Genomic DNA, 17,009 nt, shown 5'->3' on the forward strand with positions numbered 1-17,009 from the left:
ATAATTATAAAATCAGACCTTTTGTAATGTCTACATCGTTGGGAATGTAATTACGCAGAGTATCTTCTAAATAAGGATGGCGACATTGCTTTAAAACAATATGGCATTCTCCTGAAATAAAACAAATTTTTAACAGATTACAAAAGTACAGGTTTACAGATTCTGCAAATAATTTTTTTTATTTGTACAGAATATTATTTAACAAATGAAATGCATATATTTTAAAAATCAGCTAACAATTTTAAACAAAAATACCAAAAGTCTCGCGTTATCAGCAAGAGGGAAAAAGAGAAAGTTTCTTGCAAACATTAATGGTCAGCAATGAAATGCAGCAACACATAAATTATACATAAGATATAGAATTTCCACAGTGTAATCTCACATTGAGGATATTGATAAAATTTAACTAAATGAATAAAGATACTTAAACATGAAAACTATCATAACAAATCTATCATCTAGTGCACATATTACAGCAAAATGTAACATGGACATATAAGCAAGTGGTAAATAGAATGTGAAATCTAACAAAATTTAATCCATTCTGCTGATGAATAGATTCTTGTAAAATTAATCACACATTTATTCCTCCTCAACCAGACCATGGATATTCAGTGCAATCAGTCACTCAGAAAATAAAATTTGAAATTAGATTCCATCCTCATGCTGGTAGGGAAAGTTTACAATAAACAATTAATAACATGGGGCACTAAAAATAGTCATTTCAATCGATTCACAATCTTATGCACAGAAATTACATTAAAATTTTTTTCTAACCAAATTTTATTTAATATTGGAAAACCACACAGGCATCAGATAGAACTTTTTTTTTTTTAATTTCACAAAAACATTATGAGATTATTGTGCACCCATGGAATGCTGTTAAACATAAATGCCTTTATATCACAGTCACCAACATTTCTGAGGATAGAAGATGCTGTTCCTCTAGATCAACATAATCCAACAAATCTCAAAATTTAAAAATAGGTCTGCAGAATATGTACTGCCTTTTTAAAAAGAAGCCAAATGCTTCTAAACAAAAAATATTATTACAATTGTAACAGTGCATTTCTGCAGTTGCAGGCATTTTACAAAATGAATAAAATGAAAAAATAAAAAAATCATGCACTTTACCAGTGTCAACATTTCAATACAAAAAAGTTTCGGTATATATCGATTTTTTTTAAAAAATTATATGCGCACTACAGAGATTCAAAATATGCGTCAAAGCCCCAGGATCTTTGAAGTGGATAGTGAAACAGCAAGAAAATTAGATTTGCATCATACAGTTGCTCGATATTTCAAAAGCTCAATTTCAGCAACACTAATACCATAATTATCACTATAAGCAGGTGTATCACATTTTACAATAAATTATAACAATTTTATCCATTTGTGGTAGTGTTTCGAAATATCACAATTATTTATTATAATTTAAGTTTTTCATAATGCAAAATGCATCACTGGATATCTGGGAATGGATGCAAAACTGCACTTTATTTGTAACTATTTAAATAAAATACTTTAGTCACATTTAGTCAATTAAAAATAGCTCTAATTATGGGAACAGAGTGCCATGATTCGAAGCTAACTTCTTCAATGTTATATTATTTCTTTCCAAATGTGTATAATTAGAATGATAAGCTATATACAGGGGTGTTTGTGGGACCCCAAAAAATCCCCGGAAACTTTTACGGACTTACTACCGACATTTTGGAGTTTCGAGAAGGGGGGGGGGGGAGAAATGAAAAATTACGATTATGAAGTATTGAATGACCTAATTATAAAAGTTCAATGAATTACTTTTTTTGCAAAATTAATAACCATTAATTTTGCAAAATTAAGACCTTTGAACCCAGGTCACGTGATCGCACATCTGGTCGAACGAAGTCTCTCCCTTTTTTTTCTGCCGCGCCTACTTGCCGAAAAGAATCCAGAAGAGAATGTCCGAGAACCGGGGGAATGAGTCATAACTCGCAATAAGGAAAGAACAAAAAAGAAGTTTTTTCCCCCTTTTCACGCATTATCACTGCCTTTGGAGAAAGAAAGGAAAAGTTTTCACCACACACACTGACCTTGCGTTTTCTGCTTTCAAAGCAAACAAAATTACCCTGATCAAAATAAATAATTCATTATTATTCCTACTTCCTTTTGAACGACGATCCCCGAAATTTCCGGGTATCGAAGTTCAAAATCCCCGGAATTCCGGGGTTTCCCCGGAGCACAAACACCCCTGTATATAGAAAGAAAAAAATCCTCTAAGAATTTTGACAATATTTCTATACCCTGTTCATACAAAGCATTCAAAATGAAGATCTGTCGAAATTTCGCGAGGATCTTAGTTATCAATCTCCTCTCTGTTGGGCGGAATAATCATATTTCTGCCCTCCCCCACCCCCGTCGGCGAGAAATTAAGAGTTTTGCTGGTAAAAAACGGTCTTGACCATTTCTGAAGGCAGGTTAAAAGAGCTTAAGGGCATAATTAAATAAAATTTATTATAAACTATCGAAAATAACGAATTTTTTTCTGAATTGGATGAGCAAACAGTAAAGTTGATAGAATAAGCCATCTGATTCAACTTTCGTCTATTAGAACTGGAGGCTGCACTACAGTAGATAGAAAAACCAACATGGATCAGATGTTGCAATTTGCTAATTGCTTTTGGTCAGAACTATCAAAAAATGACCACATAATGAAAATTTTCCTGATTTGGAACTTTCGTCGACTATTTTAATCAATTGTCACAGATATTAAAAAGGAAAGAGTATCAGTATTATATAAGAATCGGGCAATATGTTATAGTGAATATATAGGCATCTTTTGAATTGTTTTAAATTTTAATGACGATTTTAATTTTTTAAACTTAAAAAAAAAAGAAACATCCATCCAGTTGTTTCTGTCTTAAACGATAAATCGGCAAGATCTTCAATTTTTATTACATTATAATAATTCTTTGACTAGAATCTGCTTAATGGTCAATTTAACCCTTAACTGGGGATGTGCGGTCTGTAAGACCGCTAGCGATGAATTTTCTATCCCCCCTATTCTATTTTTAGCTCAATTGAATGGATTGACCCTGTAGCTTCCTGTTTTGTGACCTTCAATACACATGCACTTTTTCAACCGATTTCAGCAGATGTTTTTTTAAAATAATTCAGTTATTTTTTCGAGCGCGGTCTCTAAGACTGCATCTCCCTGTTAGTGTCCCAGTGATAAACAAGGCTTAGAAGATGGCGCTAAAACTTGGGGCCCGAAATATCATCCAGTTTACTGATCCTATTATGAAGCAGTGCTCCAGACACTTTTAAATGAAGCAGAAAGTGATTTTAGTGATAAGGATAATTGTACAGAAGAGTTTTTCGATGAAACTTCGCATTGAACTGATTTTGATATGTATGTTCAAACATAATCAGTTTTTCTAGTGATAATGTATTTTGAAAAATTTATAAAATACATTAATATACCAAGATATATATATATACATAATTTATAGGTCGATTTTTATACTAGTTCTTAACCTGTTTGTTTAAAATGCCATAGAAAACCGTGCTATGATAGTCACACAAGCCGATAAAAAAAGGGTCAGATTTACCATTGCCATTTTTTTAATTTTTCATATAATTGTTGTATTTTACATTATATTGACTTCTATATACCTTCAAATAATGTAGAAATAATTATGATTTAAAAAGTAAAAAGTAATATGCTTTTTCAAGAATATTATTTATTGTAACATGTAATTTGAGAAGAAAATATATGTTCCAACACATTTTACTTTTTTCAATGACAATTTATTTTGAAAAATTTCTAAAACATATCTATATATCAAGAAAAATATCTGCAAAATATATTGGCAGTTTTTCATACTAATGCATTCATTAGAAAATTTTATTCGAGTCTAAATGAAATGCGGTCTCGTAGACCGCACCTCCCCAGTTAAGGGTTATAAAAATACAAGCAGCTGCTATTGTCGCTCTTTTGCAATTCAAGCATATCAAGAAAAGTTGCTTCGTTGTAGACAAATATGAATTCAACATAAACAAAATAATGCTAATGAAAATAAGATTTTTTTTTCTGCGACCATATTCATTAAGAAGGTGCATGGTCAAATTTTATCGACTTTTTAAACAACTTTAGAGAAAAATAGGCACCAATATTAACATAGTATTTTTGAATATGAAATTGAACGATTATAGAACTTCTATATACTTATAATAAAGCTCAATGTGTGTGTGTGTGTGTGTGTGTGTGTTGGCGCTCTACAGGCCAGACCGTTTTACCTACAGCTACCAAATTTGGTACATGTATACCTTGGAGGTTGGGAATATGCACCTGGGGTTCCTTTTTTCGAATTTTTAATTAGACTTTTAATTATTAATTAAAAACTAACTTTCCCGCCAAAAAAATCTTCCATTTTCCCCACCGCCAAATGAGTAAGGCTTCAGTTTTTTTTTTCCTCCCAACAGTAATGAGGCTAGGGTTAAGATTTCTCGGCGGATTATTTCAACCGATTCTGTTTATTTTCTTAATGTTTGATGCATTTAAAATTAAATATTGTTAATTAATCGATCTTTCAGATTCATTCTGAAGTACTTTTGAATTAAAATAAAACAGAATAAAGGAAATTAAAAATTTCTAATCCGCATAGCGTTACCCCAACAGGCGAAGAAAAAAATCACGTATTTGCGTTACGTAACTGGCGTTGAAAATTCACGCATGCGCATTGTGTTCTGAATTCCGCATTGTGTTGACAATTATTATCAACGGATGCGGACTGGATTTAAATTATTTTTAGGTTCGTTGTATGCTTTTGTAATTAAAATGTATTTATGCTAGTTATATATTTTTTGTATATGCTTATAGTTTTAAGTACATCGTTTTTTAAGTAGTTTTTTTAAAACCTGTTTTCAACCGTTTATTTTAAACGATTCGTTTTATTTTCTTAGTGTTTGATGCATTTAAAATTAAACATTGTTAATTAATCGATCTGCTCATAATGAATCTAAGAAAATTTTGTTGACAAATTCTTGAGATATTACATAAATTAAAAAAGATATTCTTTAGTGCCCATAAAGTTTAAACGCTGAGTGACTCTATTTTCAGCAATCAGATTATAAAAAAAATGCTTTGTTTCAGTAAAAAATATTATTATATTAATTGAAGATTAATTCTTTCCACTTTAATTTAAAGCATAAATTCTACGGCTGCTAACAGAAAATTAGAGAGATACATATTACGTTATGATTGAAGGCCTTTATAATATTATGAATGAAATATATGACAATCAAAATTTGAAGTTTTAAAACATTTTGATAAAGAAACTATTAAAGTAGGAATTGCATAAAATATTTAATTATTAAAATTTTAACGAACATTAAGATTGGCGAAACGGCTGGTCGCCAAAGGCGGCTAGTATTACAATAAAATGAATTAAGTTCAGTTAAGTTAATTTTCACAATTCGATCAGTTTTAGTAAAAACGGTGAATTTTTTTAAATTAAAAATTTTAGTATCTCAAAAATATTTTATTGATGTAAGGTACATAATACATAATTGTTTTACTTCATTTTGAGATATTTTTCTCTATTAGACGTCTATGCCCTCTTTCTAACGGTTTAGAAAATATAATTGGGATGTGATTAGAATGAATATCCAATATATATGAACCTTGTTTGTCTTCAATACAACAAAATATTTGAATTAATAATACAGTTGTTTTAAAAGTTAGTAGTGAACTTTCTCATGCACCTTTTTAGAGAAAATATCATGTTTATTCCATTTCATATACACTACATTTTTCTAGGAAACTACTGAAAACTACATTTTTCTAGGTTTAGTTTTTATAAGAGTTAACTGAATCTTTTCATATGAGCTTTCGTCAAAGAGGCAACACATTAGATATAATCATAACATTGGTAAAATTCAAAGGCTCTACAAGTTACAAAAATAATTATAGTGTGGTTAACATTAGATCACAGAACTTATCCATTTCCCGCAGTTGCAGACTGACATACGATATCGCTAGTCCAAAGAACCTATCCTAAACATGTAAACCATTACACAAAATATATAAATTAGGAAATGGTGATAAAGAAAAGCATATTTTTAACATACCGAAAGATGCATTAGTTGATTTTTTAATTCTTTTCTAATGATTGAGCTAACACCTCAAGATAACTAATTAAAAATATTAATTAAATAAAATATACATACCCTTTTCTTTGAGTTTAGGACGTACATATGTTTTAGTAGCTTTGGTGGCAGTACGGGCTAGAGATAGAGCTGCATCAAGCCATGCAATCGTAGCACCAAGTTGTTTTAATGGTTGGATATATGAGGCTGAAATAGCAAAAACATATTACTTAAATGAATATAGAAATTAAATAAACATATAGGATTAAAATAATAATTAAACGAAAGAATCTTAACTTGAATTCAGAGATTGTAAAAATACATCTAGTTAAAAATTATGATTCAATTGGAATTATTTATATCTACTAGTATGTGAAAATACATGAGTGTATTAGAGATGCCCTTGATAAGTCAAACCATAACCAGTTGATTGGAATGAAATATACCTACAATGCATTTTCTATTATAGTTCTATATAGTTTTCTATATAGAAGTTTTTCTATTATATCAAGCATTCTACATTTAAAAAAAAAACTATCTGAAAACAATATTGTCTAGAAACAATATAAAAAATTCCTTTACTGAAATTTTGGGGGAAAATATCTAACATTTAAAAATTTATTTAACATATGCTTGATAATTTTTTTTAAAAAAATAAAGTAAAAGAATAGATTTGACATATAACAAATAAAAATACCTGTAACCTCAACTATTTGATACACTATTTTTTTCTGTATTTCTTCATAATCTGCTTTTAAACAATTGTATTGCTCATTATATGATCTAAGATCGGGACTTTGAAATCGTACTCCAGATGATCGTGTATCAATTGTGATATAACCTTTCTTATTTCTTAAATGGCATTCTTCCTACAAGAAAATAAAAGAAATATTAGTTACTGAAGAAAAAGAACACCAATACAAGCAGGGAAAAGACCTTTTTAAATGTACTGATAATATAGTATTCACATATTACTTTACCTTTAAAGTAAGTCTAAAAGTGAAGCCTAACTTTTCAAATGATTCCAATCTTACAGTAGGAAGTCCAAGATCATTCTTCACCTGCAGAAATCACTTGTTAATACATTCATTTGCAACAAAATAACAAAGGGCTAATATTCACTAATACCACACGAATAATATTTAAGAGACAGAGCGATTGAGAGTTTCTTGAGTAAGAAATAATTTCAAGTTGAAGAATAAGGCACAAAATATTTTATATTAATGTCAACATCAAATACATAAAACATATAATAAAAAAATTCCGATAATTTGACCATTAATTTCATAAAAAAAAAAAAAAAAAAAAAAAGCTTCGTAACAACAACATTTTATATGAATAAGACTGTAGTCACAAAGTCTTATTTGTACCATAGTAAATCTATTACAGAAGATTTCTGTTCCACTAAATAACTATACGATTGTGCTTGCACCATCAGATAGGAAGTATAAAACGATCCAGTTAAATTACTTAAAGTATATATAATTTCAAAAGGAAAAAATGTGTTTTGACAATTTTATACCAAATTGTTAATGACATATAAGAAGATATTTCACTTTGCTTGTATAAATCAATATTAAAACAAAGCATTACAGCTGAAATTCAAATAGAAAAAAGGTAATGTGCATGATAAATTGCCACAAGTCCCATTTATTTACATTAAAAATAGAGAAATGTATATCTAATTGTAAGGCATTTATAGGATAGTTTCAAAACAAGGATTAGCTTATTAAACCGACTAAAAGTAATATATAACAAAGTTTATTAGCTAAAAGCGAATAAAATGAATAATAATAAATATTTTACCTTCTCCAGGTTTGAATCCATAAAATTCTTCAGCCTTGTCATTTGCTTCCGCAAATCTAGAACAATGAGTTAATTGCTATAAATTAATATATAAAGACAAATATTTTTGATATCAAATTGACAATTTTCGTAATTAAACTACAATAATCATATCTCACTAAACGCCATCAAATACCATTAACATTTTTTAAAAAATTTAACAAATAAAAATGGTTACTGAAATAATGTATTGATTTTCAGCACATGCAATGCATTTTTGAAAATTTTTATGACTATTGTCATAAAGCTAGAAGTGGGAAGAAAAATGAGCTGATGAGAAGTGGGAAGAAAAATGAACATGATTATTCTACATTAGGTTGAATTTTCTAAAATAAAAATATTGAGTGGCCCGAAAATTTTTAAAGACTATTTTTTCAGTGATGATACTTTATAAGACTTTCTTCACAATAAATTACCCAAATCTTATGCTTCTTTTATAAAAGTGATTTTAAAAGACAACCCATAACAATAGCTTTGAGTCAGAAGTGAAAACCTACGATATAAACTAGAAAGTGACACATTAATATAAATGGGTTAGCATAAACTTTTTGACATGTCCTCATAAGATTCAGATTCCTTTAAAACATGCCAATTAATAAGATAATTTTGCATTTTAAAATTTTTTCAAAGAATAATTTTAAATAAAGACTTTTTACTTCAGAAGTTTGACACAAAGAAATTTCAAAATGACACAGTTGCAGCTGTTGTCCACTTTTTACAAGACTAGATATTAAAAATAAGGATTTATATAAGTAAACTGAAGCTGATATTAGTATCTGTGGATGGAACTGAAGGCAATTATTTTATGTACAAGGTATCACACATCCAGAGAGAATTTTACATTATAAAACGATTAAATTAATTTATATTTTGACTGTAAGTATTGTACAGCTTTGGTCAATTTATAAAATCTCACTGCACAGAAAAATAAATTTCAGTGAAGAAAGAAATAACCTTTATAAGGTTAAGAAGAAATCAAGTATTGCTTTTATGTATTTTATGTACCTAAATTAATTAAAACTCCATGCAAAAACATGAAAAAAAATTTTACCCAGAAGAGTTTCATCATATTCAGCAACAATTATAAATTCTCTATTCTGAATTGCGTCAAAATCAATAGTTTGTGAAATCATTGAAGTAAAGTTGTCACACTCTTCAATTCTTTCCTAGAACACAAATATATAACCATTATAGAATATTGATGATATGTTAAAAATATAGTTTTATTTTTCACTGTACAATCTCAATTTTTTTTAAATGGATGGGGAAGGTTACTGCGAGTCTTTCATCTAATTAATTATAGCAATTTCATCATAGTTTCACCAAAGTAAAGAATATAAAATTGCAAAAAACTATGCTTACATTACACTGAAAGGTAATGAATATTCTTGTAAAGATTATTCTTAGTAAAAAATGCTAATTATGCAGATATGTTTTGTTGATAAATAATAATTTCATCCTTTGTAGCAAATGAATGTAAGCAGTACTATGGGGGTATGGGATGATTCCACCACTTTAAATGTTAAGAGCTTCAAGAAACGACGCTACAGCATTTTTAATAGGAACAAGAGTATATTTATTCTACAACAAGAACAAAACATAAAGATTAACAGAAGTTGAAGTAGCTCTTTCGAGCTGTGAAAGAAATATTAAGTTCTAGGCGGCCAGATTACATAGTGGGTAGTGAAACAGCAGTACCCACAGTACTTTGCATCCCCCCCCCCCATCTTAAACAATTGTCATTTTTTGCAAATATTTCTTGACGAATTTAAAATTTTATTTAAAAAACGACAACTAATATTGGAACTTCTAAGATACTGCTTGGAGATAACAGAATCACAGCATGTATGTGCAATTCATTGACTATAAATTCAGGAATCTTATGAAATAAGGAACTGCATTTAAAAATAATAATGTTGATCATAATTTAAGCAATTTGATAGTTTTTAAAATAATTCTTACATGATACGAGATATAAATATTTACAAGTTGTGAATAGTATTCATCATGTGATTTTTCAATGCAATGCAAAATTACAAATAAAATTGAAAAGGTAAACTTACATAAGTAATACAAAAACATTCAAATGTAAAAAAAATTTCGATATTTTGTGTAATGACCTATTCCCCCACCTGAACTGATTAAAAATATTGGTATGGAGGCATTTTGCATTCAAGTCCCCAGAAGGAGGAGGTACCCACAGATGTTTATTTCAAAATGTTGAACACTACGTCTGCTCATTCAAATCATGTCTTATTAAAAGCCGCAAGGATTATTATTTGTGATGAAATATTCCTCGGAATTTCGACTGCAATGTCCCACCATGCATGCATTAATATTGCTTGCAGAACATTTCAGGCAAACATTCTCAATAATTCCTTTATTGACACCAACGGACGAAATGACTGCTTGCTTGAAATAATCTACTATATGGCGACGCGTAAAGATGTTGTAATTAACTACAAATATGCGTATCCAACTGCAAAACAATTGATAAGCTGAGATATTCTTTTATCAGAATCCCAATAAGCTGAGTGAATAAGCTATTCTTGCGGCCAGGAACAAAGACATTTATGAGCTTAACATTATTTAGTTTAACATTCAAATCGAGGCAGTTACATACGTCCATTGACATTATAGTGGAAGCAAATGAAATGGTTAATTACCCAACAGAACTTTTTAATTCACTCGAATCTGTCAGGGATGTCATCGCACATACTGCAATTGAAAATCGGCGTTCCAATGATCAACCAAAGCTTTGCAATGGCCAAGGTTTGCAGTAAAAAATAAAAATAATAATAATGAGAAACGTCGTAAAAGCAACAATCTTGAAAGGATTCAATGGTGAAGATATCCTTAGTCCTCGCATTCCTGTCATTCCAACAAAAATGACATTTCAATTTAAGAAATTGCGATTATCAATTCGAATGGCATTTTTAATCATCGTCAACATAGCTCTGAACTAATCTTTTGAATTCTGCGGTTTAGATCTAGATATGGATTCTTCTCACATGGACAATCATTTGTTGGGTGTTCTGTTGCCGGCAAACTAGACAATCTCTATATGTGCACAGACAATGGAACAGTATACCCACAAGCAAAATTAATCTTATTTAAAACATGCGTTGTCTTTTCTTTCCTTTCTATTTAATCAGACTGAGCGACAGCAAGGCGTGGCCGGATACAGCTACTATTAAATGAGATTACCCACCGAGGTTACAGAGATGACAAATTCATACAGATTATTTCGGAATTTTACATATTCATTTATTTTATGAGATCTGATAGCTTTTCTTCACTGTGAGTAATTGATATGCAAATGCAGATGAAAAACCTTTGTTAATAACATCTTGAAACCATAATAAAAATAAAAATAAAAAAACTGCTGTCATTTTACAAAGCATCAATGCCAATGAATTTAGTTGTTATATTTATGGTCCGTTTTGAAGAAATAAAAGGGCTATTTTGAAACAAACCTCACAATTTTTAAGTATAACCATATCGCAACCCACCAGCCTTAACTTCTGTGCCACACCAACACGAAGGCATTCGACTCTGGTGAATTAAATATATATCTGGTCCACTGTGGAATCTATTTCAAAACAGGAAACTTTCAGCCCCAGATCTGAGACCTGATCACCAGGCCAAAGATTTCAATATTAGCAAAAATTAAAAGCATTAGCTATGTGACATGCAGCAGCAATAACTGGAATATCTCTTTAAATCTGCTTGCATAAAATTTTTATTATTCTGAAAGAAATAGTTCCAAATAACATAATTTTTGAAATTAAAATTTTATAACTAGCTAAGAACTACAATTAAATTCATTTGATACTTTTACATCAACATATAAATAACATAACAGATTTGGTAAGAACATGAGCAGAATCTACTTACAGTCGACAGCTTTCAATAGGGACACGCGCTTGAGTGTTACAAATAATGTACTCGAACTTATTCAAATTAAAATTCAGTATCGCTTTATTTTTTATCATTAATTTTAAGATTTTTTCCATGTATTTTAAATTCCCTTGCTGACCTAATTGGTCCATTTATTTAAAGCTATTAGTTTTATGCTGAAATGCTGCTGCAAAAGAGAAAAAGAAAGCACACTGCTTAACTATCTCTCACAAAGAACGCTCTTCCTCGCATAGAGAGACAGTTTCTCTTTAGTCATGCAATGGCCCCAGCATCCTTAGGCCACGGATCGGAATGGCCCTTCGACCAGGGAGGGCCATTTTACCTTGTACCGAACATTATTTATAACTTGTAACATTCGACCCTTGTACTGAAGAGGTTGTGTGTTTGTAACACACAACCTCTTCTAATTGCTATTTTGTTTATAAGTTTGAGAAAAGGGACAGGAAGTTGCAACAATTCTCTGCATAAACAAATTCTTCTCTTGGTCTTTCACATATACACAATCTCTTCTGTACAAGGTGGAGAGCATACTGTTGTGTTTGTAAGAATGCCCACTCGTCGTTGGTTAATTGGCCAGTTCATCACTGGTGTAATTCAAGGATGCTTTCGGTTCGAAGTACATGGACTTTAATAGATTTATAGCCGAGGAATGCAGTTCAGAAACCTTTAACTTCCTATTAGGTAAATATTTCAAACTGTTATTGATGCTATGACAGTGCATTAGGAAAAAGCGAATCCGTTTCACCGTAGAAAGGTATTAGAAGCTGAAGAATAATTCTGCGACATAGTGACTTCATTAAATCTACCTTTAAGAACGAGCGTTATGTCTTCATTATTTTTAAGTAACTTCGCTAATTTGAATATTTTTAATTCTAATTCATCGGCAGTTAATATTTTACTAACACTGCCTGAATTTCTAATGAGTATAATATCAAAAAGCCGTCTGTATAAGAGGAATTTATTTTGTTTAGTTTAAGTTTGAAGTTTAAAAAAAAAAAAAAAAAAATTCTAACTTGTTTGCATTAGTTACATGCAGCCATACTTTATGTCAACAGCGATCATGAATAAATAATTTTTGAAGTCCTTATTTCCCTTCCGCAATTGACTGTTATTTAATAAAAACTTAACTCCAGCATTTTTTTTAATTAAGTAAGTTTAATATAATTTTTAATAAAATTTTTATAAATTTTTAATTTTTGTAATTTTTATAAATAATTATTTTTTTTTAATGTCAGTTTATTTATTCATTATATAATGTTTATTGAAACAGCTATATATTATGAATGAATCATTCTTTGCCAGTTTTACTTTAAAAGTTATGTCTTTTAGTTTAGTTTCCTCTTGCTGCATTTTTAAATTGCTGTTTGAATAAATTGAGTTTTTTGTAACAGTTCCGAGTTATTCAATTCCTCTCTTTTCATTATTTGGCATTTCTTTTCTGTGCATTATTTGCTTACAAAAATGATTTGCTTTAATAGGTTTAAAATAGTTCTGTCAATTGAATGCTCATAATAAAATTTTTAAAAAAAAAAAAAAAAAAAAAAACGAAAATATTTCAAATATACATATTTGAAATAAATTATTTTGTTTCAATGTCAGACTTAATTGAATTGCGAAAGAGTTTTTCTTAAATATAATTATTTTTTGTCTTTTATAACACTTTTTATTACCCGAAGGAATATGATTTAACTCTGGAAAGTATTATTATAAATTATGCATTTGATACACAAGGTAGTCACAACATCTTTCCTATATTGCAAAATAATTATTTAAGAACTACTGCATATCATACAATAACATCTATTATAATGGAATAGTATTCATAAATTATTCTTTTTAGTCCAACTGACGGAGTAATTAATGTAGAAATAGTGATTTAAGGAAATCATCGCGAAAAAGGGGTCCATGAGACACATGATCACCCGATATTGTTCCACCAGATTTTTTTTCTTTTGGGGTTATGTTTAGGACAAAATGTTTGCAACAACATTTGAGGATATTGATACGCTCAAATAGATGATCGCAAATGTTGCACCTAGTGACAATCGAATGTTGAACAACACATGGTGAGAATTTGAATACTTCATTGACATTTTTCTACCAAGAGAAAGTGACATTTACTGACAATAGTTATTATTAAAAATATAACCATTTTTACAATATATTGAAACAACCATATGCCAAATTATAATAGTTTTACAATAATTTTTTGTTATAACCCTGCACATTACTCATTTCTCTTTCTAATGTACATTATAAAGGAATTTTCACTCCTTGATGTGCACAATTTCAAACTAAAAGTTTTTATTCAGTATGCCTATACAAGATATTACTTAGAAACTGACCGATAATTTTTTAAAAATTTGAATTCCATGTGAGAAGTGGTGTAGTGACTGGTGAGCAAGTGGCTCCTAGGATATCAGTCTTAGGATGCACCATGCAAACAAAACATTAGTGAAAATTTTTAAAAATAAATATGATGAGGAATGAAAAGTTAACATCAAGCTTTACATGGCATTCACATTATTAAAACAATGATGATAGAAAGAGAGAAAAAAAGCATATAATCCATAAGGCACTACATTCATTGTGCAATGATTGGGTGCGAGTTTCGTTTAAAATTTTTGTAAAAATATGCACAATAAATAATTAAAATGTAATTATCTAATCAATTCATTTTCATAAAAATATAGGCTGAAATTAAATCTTGTATTCCATTCTTCGGTACAGTAGCTTGTAGCAAAGGATTACTTCTGTTTAAGACATTGCCCTTTAAAAAAAATGATACATTTGTATATCTAAAATAAAATGCTACAAAACATAAATAAAAAGTCTAGGGGGAAGACATGGAAAGGAATTTAAAATATTAAAAATAAAATAACAGATTTCATTACTAAGCCTTTCATGTATTTTGCAATATGAGATTTTTTAGATAAAAAATTGCTATATAAAAAAGTTCTTAATATAAATATTTCCTCTAGTTTACAATCTGAATTCTCTTTTTTTTAGCAGATTTATTACTTGATGCAGTCATAGTGTTTGAAAAAAAGACTATACAGCACAATGAATTAATGTCCAGGATAATTTTAAAACAAACATCTAATTTCCTCAATAAGAAACAATACACATAAATCAAAAATAATATATAAAAGTAAACAAAGAAAACTGGCATCATATTTCCATAGCCGAAAGAAAAAAAAATTAGATGATTAGAAAATCACAATTCAATATTTTGATCTCAAATGTGTGTCTTTCATGTGTTACAGATCTTACTAATTTGTAGCTATGCAGAAATAAAGATAATGAAAATATCAATGGAGCAATCCCTCTTCAACTTTCTTGTCTGTTAAAACAGTATAGTATGTTTTATTAATATATCCTAATATAAATCTGCTCCCTTAGGACCTATCACACAGACAGCAATAAAGCCTGAGAGTGACTAACGTACAGTTCGTCAAAAAAAAATAACTAAATGCGTCTTACAGCTCTTATCCTATAAAAGTGAAGTTCATGGAAAATATGTTATTCCAAATAGGAGTACGCTCTCTTTATAAATATGTAAACAGCATTCTCATAAGGAGCCATCTACATAATATTTATACCAATGCAAGATTTCCCAATTACAACATTTCAATCTTTTGTCTTTCAAATTATTCTGCATGATAAAAAATCCATAGACATAAAATTTCAGACAAATGAGTTCAAAATAAATGAAGATATACAAGAAAAAAATATTTAAGGTGTGTTTTAATACATGCAAATATAGCAAACACATCATTCTGTTAATACTTACCTAAATAGTAACTCTGTTCCAAGAGCGATTATTTTATATAGTTTTTATTTCACTTTACCATTTAAATAGATGAAACATGACTAAATAAGAAGTCAAAATGCAAACTTTCAATTGAATATTTAATTACAATAAATAATAAACAACACTCTCAAGGTGCAATTCTTAAAATAAACCAAAAATTTGGATAAGATTTAAAATTAGCTATTATTCTTTATTTATAATAACATGTGTGAGCCTGTATGTTGGCAATTGACAAACTAGACCCTTTTTGACTAGCCACAAAATTTGACATTACACATATATTGGGGAATGGGATTACACATTATTGTACGATGTTTTAAATTTTTTTTTCATTAAAAATGAAGCGCAATTTTGTGCTTTTCTGGAGATAACTTCAGAAAATATTACAGTACAAAAATTGAATTTTACATCATCTTAAAATTCAAAAAAATCAATTTTCAATAATACCAACTTTTTGATGTATATTTTTTTCTATCTTTAACAATTTTCAAAAAAAAAAAAAAAAAAAAAAAAAAAAACCATTTTAAATATATTTTTCAATACGAATAAAAAAATAGTAAGAATTCTGATCTATTACAGAAATATAAGAATTCTAGAAGAGCACTATAGTTATTGATATGTCACTATTAAAGTTGCAGATATTTTTCATTTCTGGTTTACAATCCAAAATACTATCGATATTAAAATATAAAAAATAATAAAACTTGCAAAATAGTGAAATTAAATTTTTGTTTTTTAACACAAACATTTATTGGCAAAGCAGATTTCAGGAAAGCAAAAGACTGAAATTCATATTTAAAATTATTAATATGCAGAAAAATGACAAATTTTACATTTTCTTAGGTTAGCCTTTATGTCAGATGGTTTGAAGGAGGCACCCACTTCTTAAAGAATTTTAGGGAAGTTAATAGAAAATGGAAATGCATCGTAAAACCAACAGGACGTCATGCATTGAAATGAAGCTTAAAGTATTAGCGAACCAGCTGGTTGCCGAAGGTGGCTAGCGTTAAATAAAACAGATGTTTATTTTCAGAAAAACGCTTTTATAACTAAAGAAAAAAAATAGTTATGGTGATGATAGAAATATTCAAATGTCTTTTGTGCATCTTTTTTTCCTGCCAAACGATGCTTTATAAATCATTTAAAAGCTTTCGTTTGATTTTTTTAAAAAAATTTATTTTGTCAGTCTAGTAAGATTGCATTGCCCACAAGCAAGGAGTTGCCATTGCATTATATTTCAATAAAGTTTCATTCATCCATATATTTAGCACTATACAAATTCGCACATTTTACAAAT

At 29.1% G+C, this 17,009-nt stretch overlaps 1 protein-coding gene across 2 annotated transcripts in view; it reads right to left on the reverse strand.

Moving 5' to 3' along the window:
• LOC129960777 (DNA mismatch repair protein Msh2-like) overlaps positions 1 to 17,009 on the reverse strand; it is a 99,899-nt gene that overhangs the window by 12,835 nt on the left and 70,055 nt on the right. For both annotated transcript variants that reach the window (XM_056074409.1, XM_056074410.1), the window contains exons 15-20: positions 9,029 to 9,143; positions 7,939 to 7,994; positions 7,113 to 7,193; positions 6,830 to 7,001; positions 6,214 to 6,339; positions 19 to 111 (exon numbers count right to left, since the gene is read on the reverse strand). In XM_056074409.1, coding sequence (XP_055930384.1) covers positions 19 to 111; positions 6,214 to 6,339; positions 6,830 to 7,001; positions 7,113 to 7,193; positions 7,939 to 7,994; positions 9,029 to 9,143 — 643 coding nt within the window. The remainder of the gene's footprint in view (positions 1 to 18; positions 112 to 6,213; positions 6,340 to 6,829; positions 7,002 to 7,112; positions 7,194 to 7,938; positions 7,995 to 9,028; positions 9,144 to 17,009) is intronic.

This window comes from Argiope bruennichi, chromosome X2, assembly GCF_947563725.1.
Source record: "Argiope bruennichi chromosome X2, qqArgBrue1.1, whole genome shotgun sequence".
Taxonomy (NCBI): domain Eukaryota; kingdom Metazoa; phylum Arthropoda; class Arachnida; order Araneae; family Araneidae; genus Argiope; species Argiope bruennichi.